Source organism: Phodopus roborovskii, unplaced genomic scaffold (assembly GCF_943737965.1).
Source record: "Phodopus roborovskii unplaced genomic scaffold, PHOROB, whole genome shotgun sequence".
Taxonomy (NCBI): Eukaryota; Metazoa; Chordata; class Mammalia; order Rodentia; family Cricetidae; genus Phodopus; species Phodopus roborovskii.
In genome coordinates, this window is record NW_026126540.1 from 27,935,084 (window position 1) to 27,954,269 (window position 19,186).

General features: G+C 44.5%; 2 protein-coding genes across 5 annotated transcripts; both read left to right on the plus strand.

Annotated features, from left to right (window-relative positions):
* The first annotated feature begins 2,779 nt into the window (after positions 1 to 2,779).
* Positions 2,780 to 4,704, plus strand: Rbm8a (RNA binding motif protein 8A). Of its 2 annotated transcripts, none has more exons than XM_051198961.1 (6): positions 2,780 to 2,937; positions 3,202 to 3,261; positions 3,378 to 3,455; positions 3,865 to 4,001; positions 4,263 to 4,399; positions 4,489 to 4,704. In XM_051198961.1, exons 1-6 carry the CDS (start codon positions 2,871 to 2,873, stop codon positions 4,532 to 4,534), a joined length of 525 nt encoding a protein of 174 aa, XP_051054918.1. In that variant the 5' UTR covers positions 2,780 to 2,870; the 3' UTR covers positions 4,535 to 4,704. The 2 variants fall into 2 exon arrangements, with proteins under 2 accessions (XP_051054918.1, XP_051054919.1); XM_051198962.1 differs by having other exon boundaries at positions 3,381 to 3,455.
* A 3,679-nt stretch (positions 4,705 to 8,383) lies between these two features.
* On the plus strand, positions 8,384 to 18,633 carry Pex11b (peroxisomal biogenesis factor 11 beta). 3 transcript variants are annotated; one of them, XM_051198952.1, is made up of 4 exons: positions 8,384 to 8,515; positions 10,038 to 10,153; positions 10,487 to 10,688; positions 17,466 to 18,633. In XM_051198952.1, exons 1-4 carry the CDS (start codon positions 8,478 to 8,480, stop codon positions 17,863 to 17,865), a joined length of 756 nt encoding a protein of 251 aa, XP_051054909.1. In that variant the 5' UTR covers positions 8,384 to 8,477; the 3' UTR covers positions 17,866 to 18,633. The 3 variants fall into 3 exon arrangements, with proteins under 3 accessions (XP_051054909.1, XP_051054908.1, XP_051054907.1); XM_051198951.1 differs by lacking the exon at positions 8,384 to 8,515 and adding an exon at positions 8,912 to 9,143; XM_051198950.1 differs by lacking the exon at positions 8,384 to 8,515 and adding an exon at positions 9,722 to 9,798.
* Positions 18,634 to 19,186: the final 553 nt, after the last annotated feature.

A 19,186-nucleotide genomic window follows, 5' to 3' on the forward strand; every position in this document is an offset into this window, starting at 1 on the left:
TTTGATTCTTTTAGCCTGCCTCTTTATTTCATAAAGCACACTGGGTTGGGGCAGAGGTGCCCACATTACATGACAGGTGTATTTTTAAATTGGTATGTATAAGCCGGAAGCCACGGACCCTCCCATTTCTCCTGCACTCTTTTCTTTGTGTAACACCTGTTAAGGAGTATGAGCTTGGGGGAGAATCGTCCTTGCACCTCCTGGATTTACTATTTTTCTCAAAACCACACAACTCCAAAGAACAAGAGAAAAATTGTTCTGTCCACTTCTGATGTTGAAGATTTTAGTTATCTTTTTGGTACTTTGTATGTATTTTATATGTAAAATTTTACACAATTAAACATGGGTTTTTGTCTAGTAAGCCAGAATGACTTTTTTTCCCCCTGTGATAGGATCTCATGTAGCTTCCAACTTGCTATGTATCTGAAGCTAGCCTTGAATACTTCATCCTCCTACCTCCACTTCCCAAGTAATGAGATCAGGGCCATGCATCACTCCTCCACATCACAAGCAGCGGTGGTGGGAGTGGGTGGTGGGGTGGGGGATGGAGGGGTGTTCATCTACTTGCTCGCCAGCACCTCCTCAGCCCATCCATTCCTTCTTCGAGAACCCAGCACACCAGATGAGACATCCAGCCTCATCATGGGACTGAGCAGCTCCTATAGTCTTGGACTTTCCATTCATAACTGGCCATTGTTAGACAGCAGAGAACCCTAGCTAATACAGTTTAGAATAAACTACAATCCACAAATGGAGGGCACACTTGTGAGAAAGTTTCTCTTTGAAGTGGATGAATCCATTTCTAGTCCAGATCTTGAGGAAGGACACACTCCTTTGATCCCGACTGTGAGGTGGGAAGGCACACCTTTAATCTGGGCCACACCTTCTGCTGGAAGTCTATATAAGGACATAGAAGAAGGAAGCTCTTGCCCTTTGCCTGCTAGCACATCCATCCCTTCACTCGCATTAGAGCCTACTTCCAGATTCCAGCAAATACAGAAGTCGCAGCCTTGCCGACTGAGCAGCCACTAGAATTTTGGACTTTCCATTCACAGCTAACCACTGTTTGCATTAGCTGGACTGAAGCCTGTAAGTCATTCCAGTAAATCCTGTGTGTGAGAAAGAGGTTCATTCCATAAGTTCTTGACTCTAGAGAACATTGACTAATACACCATACTATCTTCAAGGATTGTAAAGCTGCTGTTTTTAAGACTCTGATACCTCCTTTCCTTCATGTCTAGCTCTGATTTGCGCCATGCTGAGGAGGAAACCTGGGGTTTCATGATCACTACTGTAAATATATTTGTCAATTAAGTTCATTCTCAGTTCCAGAGAGTAACATAAAAAAAAAAAAAAAAAAAAAATTGAAGATGGGTGTGGTGAGGAACATCCCACCACTCCAGAGGCTGAAGCAGACAGCTCTCTGTGCAAAACAAAAACTTTGCTATCTGCCTGGCCAATCAAATTTCAATTGATTGTTTTTTCATCAATTTTTTTTTTTTTTTTTTTTTTTTTTTTTTGTTTTTTGTTTTTTGTTTTTTGTTTTTCGAGACAGGGTTTCTCTGTATTGCTTTGGAGCCTGTCCTGGAACTTGCTCTGTAGACCAGGCTGGCTTCAAACTCAGAGATCCACCTGCCTCTGCCTCCAGAGTGCTGGGATTAAAGGCATGGCTTGTTGTTTGGGTATGGTCACAGGTGCGGGAGTGATGGGGTAGGCTGGTCGGCGTCCTGGACACCCCTCCCCTTGGTTCCGGTTGGGTTAGGGAGAGCAGCCTGGGTGTGGATACTTGGGAGCAGGACTTTCGGGTCATCAGTTTTCTCGAGTGAATGACTTCTCCCAGAATAAAATATATAACCCATATTTTATCCTCGTCCCGTGTATCTTAATATGTGCATCATTAGCTTATATACTAGTTCTCCTAAGATTCTGTGCCAGAGGCAGCTTTTGAGCTAGTATTGATTTAACTAATTCTTTTAATGCTTCCTATAAAGATTAGATGGATTTTTCAAACAAGTTATATATGCTTAAGTTACTTTTTAGTTTTAATTTTTCTTAACATTAACTTATTTGTATTTATGCATGTGTTTACGACTTGTTTGAAGGCAAGCATATAGAGGTCAGAGGACACCTTGCAAAAGTCGTTTCGTTTCTTCCACTTTGTGGGTGCCAGGGATCGAACTTGTTGGCAGCAACAAGCCTTTTCTTACTCTCATAAGTACCAACCCTCGCTGTTTGAAATTAAAAGCAAAAATTCAATTCAACTGCCATTTCCTAGTATGGAGTGGAGAGAAGAAAAACAACCCTCTAATAAGGACGCGGCTTTATGATTTCTTGTTAAGGCCAATGACTTCACTCACCCTTTGAATTAGTCCCATCGCAGAAGCGCTCGCGACCTGCTCAATATGGCCGGAGGAACACTTCCGGAACCGTTTTATTTTACTATTATTTTGTATTTTTGTGAGGTAGGAACTCACCCTGTAGCCTTAGAGCTCGGCCTGGTGGCACACGCCTTTAATCCTAGCACGTGGAAGTCGGAGGCAGGTAGAGCTCTATGACTTCGAGACCAGTCAGGATTACTTAGAATGTCTCAAAACAAACTATGTAGCCTTGGCTGCGCTGGACCTTACCAAGTAGATTAAGATGGCCTCGAACTCAAATCGACGCACTGGGATTGAAAGCCGGCCGCCACGCCAGACTCGGCTCCACTTTAAAGTGGGCCGGTCCGCGTCTGAGAATTTTCACCACGCCGAGGGCGGAGCTTGGGGACAATCTTTGATTGGTTAGCCTGACAGGTGACGTTTTTCTTCTGCGACAGTTTCCCGAGGTGCCTAGCTCCTAGCGGCACGGACGAGAGCTCCGAGAGAAGCAAGATGGCGGACGTGCTGGATCTTCACGAGGCCGGGGGCGAGGATTTCGCCATGGATGAGGATGGGGACGGTGAGGAGAGTGGAGGCGGCTGCGGGAAGAGGGGAAGGAGCGAGAGAAGAATGCAATAGGAGAAAATCTCCTGGGTTGCGGGCCCACGAACTGGGTCTCGACTAGAGACTCCGCCCCCTTGGGAAGGAATTAGGGGCGGAACCGGGAAGGGACTGAAGCCAGAGTCCCTGTTTTATGCTTCCAGATAGCCATGGGAACGAGAAAAGTTCTTAAGAAAATGACTTTTATTTTTGTTGCTTCTTATTTTCTCGCCTGGGACGCTAGAGAGCATCCATAAACTAAAAGAAAAAGCGAAGAAACGGAAGGGCCGCGGCTTTGGCTCCGGTGAGTGTGGGGAACAGGATAAGAGTAGTCTAATAAGGGGGAGTACGCGAATTTTGTGGTCCGATGTGAACACATATGAAGGCCAGTTTTCGGTGATCTAGTATGTGTTCTTTTAGAAGAGGGGTCCCGAGCGCGGATGCGAGAGGATTATGACAGTGTGGAGCAGGATGGCGATGAACCTGGACCACAACGCTGTAAGTAAATAGGACTTCAGGGGAATCTGTATGTTTTGGCACTTTAATGGGAATAAGGTAAAAGATAGTTTAACCAATCTATCTCTCTTTTTCTCCCTCTTCTTCCCCGCCCCCCCCCCCACTTCCCTCTAACTCCCTCACCATCCCTCCTTCACTGGCTCTCCTAGAACTCTCTTTGTAGACCAGACTGGCCTTGAACTCTCAGAGATCCACCTGCTTCAGCCTCTGCCTCCAGGAGTGCTGGGATTAAAAGCTTGTGCCACCATGCTCCTGCCTTTTTTAGGTTTTTGATAACAGAGTCTCACTGTGTAGCCCTAGCTGACCTGGAACTCACAAATCTGCCTAATCTTGCCTTCTGAGTACTGGGCTTTTTATCTTTGCTCATACAAAACCCTCCCTTACCCAACAGCTGTTGAAGGTTGGATTCTCTTTGTCACTGGAGTCCATGAAGAAGCCACTGAAGAAGATATCCATGACAAATTTGCTGAATATGGGGAAATAAAAAACATACACCTTAACTTGGACAGGCGTACAGGATACTTGAAGGTAGATTTTCTTGCTTCCTTCACTCATAACTCTTAAATACACTGGTGGTTATTTTGTATTTGCAATGGTTGGCCAAGAACGGGGATTAAGTGAAATGACATGGGAAGTTGATTTTGTTACCCACAAGAAAGAATGTAAACAAAATGTGTGTATAATGGGGATATATGATGTACTTTTAACTGTATGGAGCTGGTAAATTTTTCTGGTTAAGTATGCAGTTTGGGTTTAAGTTGGTGATGTAAACTTTTGAATTTTCCCCAGGGTTACACTCTAGTTGAGTATGAAACATACAAAGAGGCTCAGGCTGCCATGGAGGGACTCAATGGTCAAGATTTGATGGGACAGCCAATCAGTGTCGACTGGTGTTTTGTTCGGGGTCCACCAAAGGGCAAGAGGAGGTAAAATAGAGGGGGGCAAACATGAACAAGGTAAATACGGATTTTGTATTGTTCCTCTGATGGATCCTCTTTCTGTTCATTTTCCTTAGAGGTGGCCGAAGACGAAGCAGGAGTCCAGACCGGAGACGACGTTGATAGATCGTCTGTTGCCCAGGTGGTCTCTCCATGAGTCCATTTGGTTATACTGCCTTGCATAAATAGGGCTAGGGTAGAACCTGTGTTTATATTTAATGTCTTACCCTATCTACTTAGTAGTGCTTTGAGTTAAAAAAAAAAAAATAATAAATGTTCCATTTTGTTTTCTACATTTAAAATTATTTTACTGTTCCGGAGACTGAAGAACTGTTTACAGTAAGCCTTCTGAGTCACTGACTGGGAGTGGAATTCTGAGTTTCTAGAGGCTCGGACAGAGACTGCTCATCATTTCTTTTTCTTAGAAGACCAGAGAGCAGGGGTAGTGAGATTTTTGTGGCATTCAGGAATGATTCTTACATACTCTTGTGAGCAGATATTGTATTAGTGTTTTTCTTACACAGTCTTATGTAACCCAGGATGGCCTAGAACTTCTGTTACTTTGCCTCTGTGTCCCAGGTGCTCATACCCAGTTTTTGTGGTCCCCATAACTACAACACAGGGGCTTTGGGCATGCTCAGCCAGCTCTGCTTTGAGTATGGTGCTGAACATATAGTTGTTAGGTCCTACAATGCAAAAGAAACCCAGCTTGAGTTTATGTAACAGTGTGCTTCTGAAAAGGGCTTTGCAGCCCAGCAGTGATGGCGCACACCTTTAACCCCTGCACTTGGGAGGCAGAGGCAGGAGGATCTCTGAGTTCCAGGCCAGCCTGGTCTACAGAGTGAATTCTAGAATAGCTAGGACTATACAAAGAAACCCTGTCTAGAAAAACAAACAACAAAAAGTGACATTGCTATTCCTTTTTCATAGTTTTTAGTTGAAGTGATTTGTTGGTATGTCTGTAGTAACTTTGTGGGATTTTTTTTGTTGTTTTCAAGTTTATATGGGTTACTATGTGGCTCACATTGGCCTCAAAGGAGATACTCCAGTTTCCCTGGTGCATAATAGCAAATATTAAACTTATCATTTTTCCCCCAGATATTATTGGCTGCCCTTCCCTTTCTTTTGGTAAATTGCTGGGGGTTTTGGATTGAATTGGCTAAGAATATATTTTAGCTTACATTTGCAGGGTGCTTTGTGTGTTTTTTTTTTTTTTTTTTTTTTTTTTGGGTAATGCAGATTGAATATTAGTTTGTCAAAAGATTTCTAGATTTTGAAGTATTTGAGAGAGTGAGTTGAGCAAGCATGGAAGACTTTAGGAATATAGTATCAGCCATAGTAACATTAGATGGACTACTTGGGTATGACTTGGCTATTCTGAATCTGTTGGGAAGATCCTCTTCTATAAATGATGTTCTTTGCTTTCTTGGGGAAATATAAAAATAGCTCAGAGGAATAGGGATGTGGTTTAGCTGGTAAAATGCCTGTCTATTATGCACAAGCCCTGAATTTTGTCCACCAAAACCGCATAAAATGAACGTGGTGGCTCTTCCTATAATCTTAGCACTAACAGGAGGCGAAGGCTGAAGAGTTGAGTCATCCTCAGCTACATAGGCAATTGACAGCGTGGGCTATGTGAAATCTGTCTCTGGGAGAGGAGGTAAAAGGGAAAACTCACTGGTTGATTGTGTGGCCTTTTAACTTTCCTTTCTCCTACAGAACTTAACCATGTGTAGTAGGAACCCTCCTTTTAACTACTACAACTTTGAAACTTGAACTTACACAAATAAGTAATTTCCTGTTATTCCTAATGCCATTCTTTATACCATAAAATTTTTTAATTTTGTCTTTATGTGTATCTGAATGTATGCCATGTGTCCCAGTAGTTTTTTGTCTTTGTTTTGCTGTTTATCTTATGAGTGTTTTGCCTGTGTGTGTATTTGTACGTCACATATGTGCCTGTTGCCTGAGAGTAAGAACAGGGCTCCAGATCCTCTGGGACTGGAGTTACAGATGTTGTGAGCTGCCATGTGGGTACCTAGATTGAATTGGTGTCCTCTGAAGAGTAGCCAGTGCTCTTTTTTTTCCTCTGAGACAGGGTTTCTCTTTGTAGCTTTGTAGACCAAGCTAGCCTTGAACTCACAGACATGCTGGAATTAAAGGTGTGCACCATAGCCACTGCTCTTAACCACTGAGCCAACTCTCCAGCCTTTTTAATAATAGCTAGTAGAGATCTTATTTGTAACAGTCACTTTTTTTTTTCTGCCTTAGAACTATAAGTCAGGCTTTTGCTGTGGCTGCTGCTACTTTTTATGCAAGTTCTTAAGACTAACTAGATCAGGCTAGCCTGGAACTCAACTAACTGACTACATTTCCCTCCAGAGCAGAGTTGTTGAGATAATATGTGCAAACCAGTTAATTGGGATTATTTTAAATTTCCCATATTTTATGATTTGAGATTAAGTCTTTTAATAGGAGAGTCTTGCTTTATTGCCCTTGTTGACCTGAAATTTATGACATAGACTATGCTGGTCTTGAAATTGTGGTCCTCCTGCTTCTGTCTCTAGAGTGTTGGGATTACAGGCATATACCACAATGTCTAATTTTAATAGCTATAAAGTTAAGAGTAAAAATCACAAGCTGAATATGTCACCCTCCACCTTGTAGTGTCTCTCTTGTCAGGATGAACACAAACTGACCTGGCCCACCTTTTGTCTTGCACATTATTCATTTCTAATCCTCTAACTTTGTGGCTCGGCATACCAGGCAGGAAAGTTCCCATAAGTACCTGTTGCAGTGGAGTATATTCAAGGGTTGATGGGCATTATTTCTTGAATGGAATGAAAACCACAAGAGTTTAACCCAAAGCTCCAGACTTTTAAAGAAAAAAATAATTATGTGTATGGTGTTTTGCTTTACATGTTGTGTATCATGTGCATACCTGGTACCTACTGAGATTAGAGGAGGTGTTAGATCTCCTGGAATTAGAGTTACAGATGATTGTGAGGCATCATGTATGTGCTGAGACTTGAACCTGGGTCATCTCCAAGAACAAGTGCTCTTTGAGTCAACTCTAGCCAGATTTCCTCCCTCCCTCCCTTTCTTCGTACCAGTATCCTAGAGGGAGGTATTACAGGGATGCAAAGTGGTGGAAATCAAGCACCACAAAGCCAGCCTGGGGGAAGACACAGATGCAGATAATAGGGTACTGCTTTTAAATAATTGTATTTTACATGCATGAATGTCAGCTTGACATGTGCATTCCTGGTGCCCATGGAGGCCAGAAGAGAGCATCAGATCTGGATCTGAAGAGACAGTTGTGAGCAACCATGTGTATGCTGGTAATTGAACCCCAGTGCATGGAAAGAACAGTGAGCACTCTTAACTACCAAGCTAGCGCCCACCCCTAAAGTCAGAATCTCAATGTGTAGCTCTGGCTGGACTGAGTGGAGTTCTGTAGATAAATTTATTTGACTTTAATCTTTCATTGGTCTCCTGCCTCTGCCTCGTAAGTGTTGGAAATTACAGGTACTGCCATCACGTCCAGCAAATTGTAGGTCTCTATCACGTAAATAATCTTTCCAGGAGGTAGCAGAGGCTCCTTCCGTGAGGATCCATGTGGCCTGCAAAGAAAGCACCATGTGCAGTAACTTCTCAGACACCTACTGGGTAGCCAGATTCCTGTTAAGCACAGCCTGCTCCCCTGCCAACTCACCTAAGGCAAGCAAGAAACCAGGTTTCCCCCATCCATTTCATTAACACCTGTTCACACCTTCCACCTGAGTGCTGGGTTAAAGCCAGTTGAGTACTTCAGGGCAGGAAAGCCAACCACATGACAATTAGATTTTAGAGGCGTGGGGTCTAAGATGCAATGCCTCCAACTAGACACTGGACAGGAGTATTTCAGGTAACATCTAGGGGCATAACCGCAGAAGTAACCGTTAAGCTGGCAACGGTTAATGAGTCAGAGAGGTGGAGCTGGGAAGGGATAGAACTGGCTGCATTACTGTTGTGGCGCTGACCACAGCACAGCCAGGTTTCCTCCAACAAAGTAACGCAGAGCACAATGGTCACTCCCATTCTGACCTTGCTACCCCTGAGAAGGTGGGCATCTCTGACCTATTTCCACTCCTGTAATTTTGCCCAGACTGTCATTCACCACTGCTGACCCCGAAGATGTGCTGGGGCCTGAGATGTGGTAGCCTGTGAGTTTCGTCCACTTAATTCTGCCCCCGGACTCTTCATCATCTACTAGGGAGGAGTTGCCAAACAAGATCTCATCGCACCCTCTTTCCCTTGGACAGTTAGTCTGGGCTACAGGCTTCTGCTGCCCTGGGCTCTTTATTGACCACAGTGGGATAGTATAGAAAGCCTTGGCCGACATCCTAAGCGCCTCCGAGCTCCCGCAGGCCCTTCCCCTTGCTGCTGAGAAATTAAGGCAGACTGCTCCTGGGGGCGTGCTTAGAGGCTGGCGCCCGACCTAGAGGCGGCGATCTACCGGAAATGCACCCACGATTTCGCTTCACGTCCTGAAACTCCGCCACAGAGTCGGCTCCGGCTGTTTGGCTTTCCTGCCGCCGTTTGTCCCTCGCGAAGCCCCGTTGCTCGCCCGGGAGGCGTGACTAGGGGCTGGAAGCAGGCGGGCGGCGGCGCCGTGGGCCCGGGCTGCCGCTGTCATGGACGCCTGGGTCCGCTTCAGCGCGCAGAGCCAAGCCCGGGAGCGGCTGTGTAGGTGCGGCCGGCGGAGGAGCACGGGCGGGAGGGTAGAGCAGGTGCCCGCGAGGCGACGGGCGCGCTACGGGGTCCCTAAGGGTCAGCTGTGCCTACGGGGGCCCGCACGGCCCGGGAGGCGCACCCTGTAGCCGGTTGTGAGATGATTCTTTCTGCTCACGGGAAAGATGGGGAAACTGAGGCATGAGTGGGCCAGCGGGGAGGCCGCCCAGGGTTACCGTGTCCACAAAGCGCAACAGTTTCCTCACTGCCGTGGTGGCATGAGGGGCGATCTTCCCGGTTCTGCGTCCTCTCAGCGCTGTCACCTAGGAGCAGCGCTGTCCGGCTCTCCTTCGGGTCCCATACGGTTCAAGGACCTTAATCTCTTAGTTCACCTATCCGGAGGAAAAATCCGCCCTTCAACTAGATCGCCCTCTGTCGTGTTTCATATATAAACTCATGTGTGGACGCTTGCGATGGATCCCGGCTCTTACTGGCCCCTTTAGGCCTCCCCATTTACTCTCCACCCTCTCAGTAGGCTTTGGTTTTCCTCTTATGTCGTCCCCTTCTCCTGGCTTTGAGGAAAAACAAAAAGATTGGTGTAAAAAGAAGGAAATGTCCCCGGAGGACTTTTGTTTTCAGATTTATTACTGTTTGTCTGAGAGTTCTGTCTGCAAGTATGTATGTGCACCACATGTGTGTCTGGTGCCTGCAGAGGTCAGAAGAGGGTGATGGGTGTCCTGGAACTGGAGTTACAGACATTTGTGAGCCACCATGTGGGTGCTGGGAATGGAACCGGGGTCCACTGCCCTCTGCAAGAACAAGTGCTCTTAACTGCCTCACCAGCCTGCTGGAGGGCATTTTTGGCAGAGAGGTTAGGGAGGCCTGTTCCTTACTTTCTTGTCCTCCCCTCCAGGGCTGCCCAGTATGCCTGTTCCCTTCTTGGACATGCTTTGCAGAGACATGGGGCCAGTCCTGAGCTGCAGAAACAGATTCGACAACTGGAGGGTCATCTGAGCCTTGGAAGAAAGTGTAAGTGAACCAAACCTTTCTATTAGCTCATTGCCTCTCCTTCCTGTATTTTCCCTTTCCACTAGTTTGCCAACATTTGTCTCTTCTGCATGCCTCCAAATGAGATAAGACAACAGATTCAAGAAAGTAAACACAGGTTGGAGAGGACGGGGCAAATGGAAATAACTAAACTGGGGCAAGAATTAATTACAATTAGAATTAGAAAAAGAGCAAATTATTTTTCCTCTGTATGTTATTCTTGCTTCCCAACGTTTCCTCCCTCCCCCCCCCCCCCGCCCCCACCTTTGCCACTTTACTTCAAATCCCTTGCTTTCCCTTGTTTTTCTCCACAAGTGCTACGTCTGGGTAACTCGGCAGATGCTCTTGAATCAGCCAAAAGAGCTGTGCACCTATCGGATGTTGTCCTGAGATTCTGCATCACTGTTAGTCATCTCAATCGAGCCTTATACTTCGCCTGTGACAATGTTCTGTGGGCTGGAAAGTCCGGACTAGCTCCCCGTGTGGACCAGGAAAAGTGGGCGCAGCGTTCATTCAGGTTTGATTTTTTTGTTTTCTCCTACAAGACTATTTGTGGCCTCCATTCCTTATAGCTTGCACACACACAAGCACACACAGACACTCACACACCAACATTTAAATATTTTACTTTATGTGTTTGGATGTTTTGCCTGCATGTATGTCTGTGTACCATTTGTGTGCCTGGTGCTGGCAGAGGCCAAAAAGAGGGCACCAGAATTGGAGTTACAGATGGTTGTGAGCTGTCATGTGGGTTCTGGGAATCAAAACTCAGGTCCTTGGGAAGAGAGGGGTACATATACATATAAATATACATATACATATACATATACAAAAGCATATACCTATGCTTTTAAAAAGAATGGGCTGGAGAGATGGCTCAGAGTTTAAGAGCCTTGCTTGCCCTTCCAGAGATCATGAGTTCAATTCCCAACAACAACATGGTGGCTCACAACCATCTGTAACAAGATCTGGCGCCATTTTCTGGCATGCAGGCAGAATACTGTGAACATAATAAATAAATCTTTTTTAAAAAGTATTAATGCAGGACAGGGAGAGCACTACAGCACACATCTTGTAGGTCAGAGGACAATGTGCTTTCTCCTTCCACTGTGAGTTCTAGATCCCAGACTCAGGCCATCGGGCTTATGTATCAGGTGTGTCCATCTCCATCTCTCTGGCCCATAACTTGCTGTTTACGAGACAAGGTAGCTCAGGATTTTCTGAGTATACAGTTGTCTTTTCATAGCTATTGTTTCCACATCTTTTGATTCAAGCAGCCACAATGCATCTGAATTGAACATGTGACAGTGGTTTGTGTCATTATTCCTTAAACGGTATAGTGTAACATTTCTTCACGTTGTATATATATATACTGTGTCAGATATTTTAAAATATTTGGAGGTTGATACAGATGATTGTGTAGGTTACATATAAATGCAATTCCATTTTATCTAAGGGATTTAAACAGCTGTGGATTTGGGTAGGGTTTGGGTGGGTGGGCTGAGTTCAGGATCCTGGAATTAATCTTCCATGGATGCCAGGATTATATATTATTCATTCATTTGTCTGTTTTTGAGACTGGGTCTTACTATATATCCCTGGTTGACTCACTAACTCACTATATAGACTCTTCTGGCTTTGAACTCACAGAGATTTACCTGACTGCCTCCAGAATACTGGAATTAAAGATATGTGCCACTGTGACATGACAAATATCTATCTTAATTGACCATTTGGTTTCCAATCTTCATTTGTATCTTAACCCATAAAAGAGTAACAATATCGGGTGAAAGTTAGATTTGCTATGCCATAAGTGGCTGAGATTGGAGGTGGTAAATATTGTATTACTTTAATTATATCTAAACCATAGATAGTCTACTCTCATTGCTTTTATTTATAAATTTTTTTCCTCTTAAAATTTTTTTATTTATTGGCTGGGCAGTGGTGGTGCATGTCTTTAATCCCAGCACTCTAGAGGCAGAGGCAGGCAGATCTCTGTGAGTTCGATGCCAGCCTGGTCTACAGAGTGAGTGCCAGGATAGGCTCCAAAGCTACACAGAGAAACCCTGTCTTGAAAAAACAAAAACAATTTTTATTTATTTATTAGTGTGTGAGAGGGGCAGGAGGCATTGCCACACTGTGTGTGGAGGACAGTTTGCAAGAGTTGGCTCTCTGCTTGCACCATGTAGATCTCAAGGTTGAACTCAGGCCATCACATTTGGTGATGGAGACTTTACCCTGCTGAATCATCTTGCCTGGTTTTTGTTTGCTTGGTTTTTGTTTTATTTTGTTGTTGTTTTTGAAATAGGTCTCATTATATAGCCTAATTTAGCCTTGAACTCAGGATTCTCCAGTTTAGGACAGGATTAAAGACATGTGATACCATGTCTAGTTTCCTTTCCTTTCATGATAAAGGGGTCCCATAGGACTGAGATAACACAGTTCTACAATCATGAAGACCTGAGTTTGATCCCCAGAACCCCTCTCATACACATACAACCCCCAACACACACACATAAGCCAGGGATGGTCATGCGCTCTTGTAATCCCAGCAATATGGAGGTTAATCGGGAAGATTCCTAAGGCTCTCTGGCCAGCCAGCCTGGAATAATGAGCAAATTTCAGGCCAAGTGATAAATCTCGCCCCCAAAACAAGGTGGACAGCACCTGAGGAGTGACCCCAAGGTTGAACTCTGGGTTTCACATGCATGTGCACACGAGTGCATACATACCCACGAATGTATGCACCCACATGAAAGAGATGGGGGTCTCCTATGTTGCTCAGGCTGGTACAGAATTCCTGGGTTCATACGATCCTCCTACCTTAGCCGTCCTAGTAACAGGACTCCATGAGCATGTGCCACTACTACTGTGCTTGGCTTTTCCAAAAATATTTCTTAGTCTCTTACTATGGGCCAGGAGATTAAGCAGAAGCCAAACAAATGCGGCGCCTGATCCATGGAACTTAAGGTCTGCAATGAAATGACTCTGAGTAAAAGCAAGCAGACCTGGTGATCTGAGTTGGATCCCTGGCACCCAGGTAAAGGTGGGAGAAAAACCCACTCCACAAAGTTGTTCTTTGACTTCAATATGTACACCATTGTACTTGTGCCCCCCCACATACACACTACTGCACATAATAGTTATAAATGAAACAAATGAATTTAAAAAGAGAAAAGAAACCAAGGCTCATTACAGTGTAGGTAGGGAGCCAGTTATTAAAACAAATCATTGTGCCAATGAAATGGTCCAGTGAGTAGGTTAAGGTGCTTGCTGGGTGAACCTGGTGGCCTGAGTTCAATCCCTAGGGCATGTTATGGGAGGAGAGAATTGAGTCCTACAAGTGGGCTCCCCAATCTCCACACAAGCGCCATAGTATACCTGTACCTGCACGCGCGCACACACACACACACACACACACACACACACACACACAAGCACACAATTTTTGAAAACAAAAGCAGGGGAGAAATAGTTCAGTGGTTAAGAGCACTGGCTACTCTTCCAGAGGACCTGGGTTCAATGCCCAGTTCCCACACAGCAGTTCAGAACCATCTCTTAATTAACTCCAGGTCCAGGAGACTCTGACTTCCTCTTCTGGCTTCCACTGGCAACACATGGCACACAGATATATATACAAGCAAAACAATTATATACATAAAATAAAAATAAATCTTTTAAAAAAAGCAAAACCTCAAAAGTAAATAGCAATTCACAATAAGCAGCAAGTTCCAGATCATCTACACACACACACACACACACACACACACACACACACGGAGAGAGAGAGAGAGAGAGAGAGAGAGAGAGAGAGAGAGAGAGAGAGAGTTATAGTGATTATGGAAAGAATGATACAAGGTAAAATTAAGAGTGGCTGAGGATGTAGCTCACTGGTAGAGTGTTGTCTAAGGTATCTAGGTTTCATTGTAATTAGAGAAGAAGAAAATGAGCAGATGTAATGATTTACACTCATGCTACTAATAGCTACTTTATCAAACTCAATGGTTGGGGAGGACAAGAATGGCCACAGAGAGACTAGTTAAAAGACCAAAGTGATAGTCTAGATAAGAGGTGATTGTGGCTCACACTTGGTGGTAGAGAAATATCATTATATTTTATTTCCCAAGGGGAATACAAAAAATTCCAGTCTTTAAATATTTATTTGTTTTCATTTTAGTTATGTATGTATCTGTGTTGGCATGTATGAATATGAGTACAGATGCCTATAGATGCTAGAGGTGTTGGATCCCACTGAAGCTGGGTTTACCAGTGATTGTGAGCCACCTGACATAATGCTGGAAACCAAACTTAAGTCCCCTGGAAGAGCAGTACAAACTCTTTAACAGATGAGCTGTCTCTCCAGCCTCTCAGAATAGGTTTTTAAACTAGGATAATTTATTGAGTATAGATGACTGTTGGGAGAGTGGATTAAAAACAAAGCACAGGCTGCAGAGATGTCAAGTGGTTGCATGTAAAGATGAGGATCTGAGTTTGGGTCCCCAGCACCCACATAAAAAGCCAGGTGGAGTGGTTCATGCCTGTGACCCCGTTCTGGGAAGTGGAGACAGGGGGATCCCAGGGTCTTTGTCCAGCCAGCCAGTCTAGCCAAGTGGAAAGCTTCAGCAAAAGACCCTGTCTCAAGACATAAGGCAGTAGAAGACATCTGGAGTCTACCTCTGACCTCTACATGTTTGTACCTTATAAAACACACACACACACACACACACACACACACAAATCTCATAGACTTTTGTATTTAAGACTTAGCTAATGAATGCCTGTAAATCAAACAGTAAGTAGGTAGGCAGGATGGGGAATTCATAGCCACCCTGGACTAACTACATAGTGAAACAAACCTTGTCTCAAAACATAATAAAAATGAGCCAGGTATGATAGCGCACGCCTTTGATCATCCCAGCACACAGGAGGCAGAGGCAAGCAGGTCTCTCTGAGTTTGAGGCCAGCCTGGTCTACAGAGTAAGTTCCAGAATAGCTAGGGCTACACAGAGAAACCCTGTCTTGAAAAAAGAAAAGGGTAAAAAAAATTTGTTCTGGGCTGGGTATGCTGGTGTATGCCTTTAATTTCAGCACTTGAAGACAAAGGCAGAGGGATCTCTGTAGGTTTGAGTATGTCTGTTCTATATAGTAAGTTCTGACAGCCAGTGCTACAAGGTCAAAAAGAGTATTTTGGTGCTTAAGGAGTTTATAATCTAACATTTAATGTCTCTGGACCTTTTCTTGGGGGGGTTCTTAAAGATTGGATTTAAATGCTCTAATGTATGTATAAATCTTTTTTCTTCTCTCTTTCTTGAAGCCCAGTTTGTCCTTGAACTCCTGATCCTAAGTGTTGGGATTATAGGCATGAATCACCACTTCAGGCTGTATCTCTTGAGCAACTAAATTGTTCCGTCAAGATAGTTTGCATTATTGGGGTCAGGTTAAGTATGGGGTGTGTGTGTGTGTGTGTGTGTGTGTGTGTGTGTGTGTGTGCCTGGGCACATGTATATACCTGCGGCCAAGCTTGGCTTTGGAAATCTGTCTCTGTTTCTCCACCTTATTCACTGAGGCAGGCCTTTCAGTTGAATCCAGAGCTCACCTGTACAAGGTTAGTCTGACTAGCCATCTTGTTCTGAGAGATTCCCTATCGGCATGCCTACCAGCATTCATGTAGGTTCTGGGGATCTGAGCTTGGGTCCTCACATTTGCATGGGGAGCACATTACCACTGCCATCTCTCCAGCTCAATGTGGTATGTTATAGGGATTGTCTCAAAAATGAAACTTGAAGTCAATCTTGGCAGATTTCATAACACTCAGGAATTTTCAGCCAGAATCTTAAGGTATAATACAGTAGTAGGAGAGTTCTTTTTTCTTTATTATTTTGGTGTATAACTATATGTTTTTAAGCATACAGTGTGAAATAATCACCATGGTCAATATTTTTAATATACTTATAATAAGGCTGGAGAGATGACACAGCAGTTAGAACTCTGCTTGTCTGTCTTAGTTTGAGTTTTATCACTGTGAAGTGACACTGTGACCATGACAACTATTATAAAGGAAGTCATTTAATTGGGGTGGTTTACTGTTCAGAGATGTAGTCCATTATCATCGTGGTGGGACATGGCAGAGTGCATGCAGACATGGTGCTGGAGGAGGAGCTGAGAGTCTACGTCTTGATCCATATGCAGTTGACGGAATCTGGGTGCTGGGTGTGGCTTGAGAATATATGAGACCTCAAAGCCCACCCCCATAGTGACACACTTCCTCCAACGAGGCCACATCACCTAATAGTGTCACTCCTTATGGGCCAAGAATTCACACACATGAGTCTGTGGGGGCCATTCCTATTTAAACCACCACACTGTTCCTCCAGAGGACATGGTTCAACTCCCAGTGCCCACATGGCAGCTCACAACCACCTGTACCTCCAGTTCCAGGGGATCTGACACCCTCTTCTGGCCTTCTTGGGTGCCAGGCATGCACATGGCACACAGACATACATGCAGGTGAAACACTCATATACATAAAATGAGTAATTTAAAAATGATCATAACCTTATGGTATTAAGAACACCTGATCTGTGATCTACCTGTTTAGCAAATTTCAAGTATTTGATGCAGTTATATTAAATGTAGTCACCATGCTATATGTTAGATGTACAGAACTTAGGTATTTTGTAGAACTGGATGTTTATCCTCTTGGCTAATGTCTTCCTGTTTCTCACACCCTCTAATCCTAGCAGGCAACCACCATCTTACTCCATGCTTCAGTGAGTTAGGCTATTTAGATTTGACCCGTAATGAGATCTTGTGTCTTTCTATGTCAGATTTATTGTCCAGAAGGAAGGACAGTTCCTTTGTTGGTGTTGCTGAGATTGAATTCAGGGACTCATGCATGGAAATCAAATACTCTTACCAGTGAGCTACATCCCCACTTCTAAGACAGGATAAAGTCCTTAACTTAAAATTTTTATTCATTTTCTATTTATGTATGCATGTATGTTGCATATATGGGTGCATGTGTGTGCCATGGTGTCTGTGTCAGAAGATTACTTGAGGACAAAAGTTCTGTCTTCCATGTGGGTTCTCAGGGTTGAACTTAGATGTCTGGCTTGGTGGCAAGTGCTTCCACCCACCAGAGAGGACATTTCCAGTGATGGGTTATAGCATTTGCTTCTGATGCACTAAAGTTGAATCCCTTTGCAGTTCATGAGAAAAGTGTTCAGTTTATGTAGGTTATGCAGAACAGAGGGCATGCCATTTCTAACCTGTGCGTCTGTCCTGTACATCTCAGGTACTATCTGTTTTCCCTCATCATGAATCTGAGCCGTGATGCTTATGAGATCCGCCTACTGATGGAACAAGAGACCTCAGCTTATGGCAGGAGAATGAAGGTTTCTGGAGTCCCAGGAGGAGTGGAGACGGGGGGACCTGGAGGACCAGGGACCCCAGGGGCATGCCTGCCACAACTGGTTCTGAAGTTCCGACTCCGAGTGCTACTCCTGGCTCGTGTCCTCCGAGGTCACCCTCCTCTTCTGCTGGATGTGCTCAGAAATGCCTGTGACCTCTTCATCCCACTGGACAAACTAGGCCTCTGGCGCTGTGGCCCTGGGATTGTGGGCCTCTGTGGCCTCATCTCCTCCATTCTGTCTATTCTCACCCTAATCTGTCCCTGGCTACGACTCAAGCCCTGACACCATAGTACAGGATACTGAGAGACCCTGAATTGTGAGATGGAATCTTAGATTGTCCCCCAGTGCCAGCCTCATTCTAATTTGACTCCCTGATTGAAGGCACAATCCAGACACTTAGGGATGAAGGGAAGAACTTTGCCAAAGACGAGGTCAGGAAGGCGATGTCAATGGCAAGACTCAAGTATGCCTCTAGAGGCGTTTGGGCTTCTCTGACAATGCCAGAATCTCTTTGCCCTCTTCCCTTTATCTGTCCTGAGTCTGGTTAAGAATTTGTCACCATGCGACAGAATTGTTTTTCTTAGTCCCCTATCCAGATACTTAGATTACTTTTTGGTAGGGGAAGTGTAAATTTGGGGTTTGGTAAAGCGCTAATTGTATTCTTTGTCTGAAGCAGCATGTAGCATATTTTCTTTCCTTCACACCCCACAATTTTCAAGACTTTGTGTCATGTCCCAGCAGGCTCTTCCCTTCCATATCCCCACTGAAGGCCATTTGACAATTCTCCCCTCGTGTCTACCTCAGCAGCCTCACTCCTGATTTGGCACTGACCCTCCTCTCCTCCACACTCTCCAGTGTCTGCTTACACTTTGATATTAGTGTTCCTTCCTCAGCTGCCTCTTGCCCTTTCTTTAACTATCCAGATTGATACTGTGTCTGGCCTCTTGCTGTAAATACTGTATAGTGAATCTGTGTAAATAACTGCGGTCCATGCCCACAGTGCAAGCAAGCCTTCCAGGTCAGCAAATTAAAGATGAGTTTGCTCACTGACTCATTTATTCAGTTTCAAGATGGGGGTCTCAACTGCTACCCAGGCTGGCCTGAAACTGAGTTCTCTTGCCTCAGACTTTAGAGTAGCTAGGAGAACGGATCGTTGACATCTGGGCTGGCCTCTCATGTTCTGGTCATTTTAAGCCTGAGTTCCTGTGACTATGGATGGGTTTCTGTGGCATTGACAATAACATCATTACCTACAGGTTTTCATTGAAAACTTAAGTTTTAAGGGAAATTAGTAAGTAGGTGGTGGACAATGAAAAGTACAAAGATGTCTACCATTCTTGAGGCATGTATAGCCTCCTTAAATTGGGAGTGGGATATCCTAAACCAAAGCAATTATATGGACGCTACAAAGCACACCTGTTCACAGACAAAGACTCTCCAAAAGCTATTAAACACATAAGCATGAGCAGAACTCAGTGGACTACCCTTCACACAGTAGGCAGGAGGACACCGCTCTGTCATGGCTGTCAGATTTGATTTTGCCTATCCTAGGTTGAGATTAATAAGGCAAAAAGAATTTGTCTCTAACTCCTACTTTCCTTCC

Excerpts from the sequence above, each read along its gene's own strand:
- Rbm8a (XM_051198961.1), top strand. The coding sequence starts at position 2,871 with ATGGCGGACGTGCTGGATCTTCACGAGGCCGGGGGCGAGGATTTCGCC. Across the intron at positions 3,262-3,377 it reads GGGCCGCGGCTTTGGCTCCG|AAGAGGGGTCCCGAGCGCGG; the intron begins GTGAGTGTGGGG and ends GTGTTCTTTTAG. Across the intron at positions 3,456-3,864 it reads TGAACCTGGACCACAACGCT|CTGTTGAAGGTTGGATTCTC; the intron begins GTAAGTAAATAG and ends CTTACCCAACAG.
- Pex11b (XM_051198950.1), top strand. The coding sequence starts at position 9,737 with ATGTCCCCGGAGGACTTTTGTTTTCAGATTTATTACTGTTTGTCTGAG. Across the intron at positions 9,799-10,037 it reads TCTGAGAGTTCTGTCTGCAA|GGCTGCCCAGTATGCCTGTT; the intron begins GTATGTATGTGC and ends CCTCCCCTCCAG. Across the intron at positions 10,689-17,465 it reads TGGGCGCAGCGTTCATTCAG|GTACTATCTGTTTTCCCTCA; the intron begins GTTTGATTTTTT and ends TGTACATCTCAG.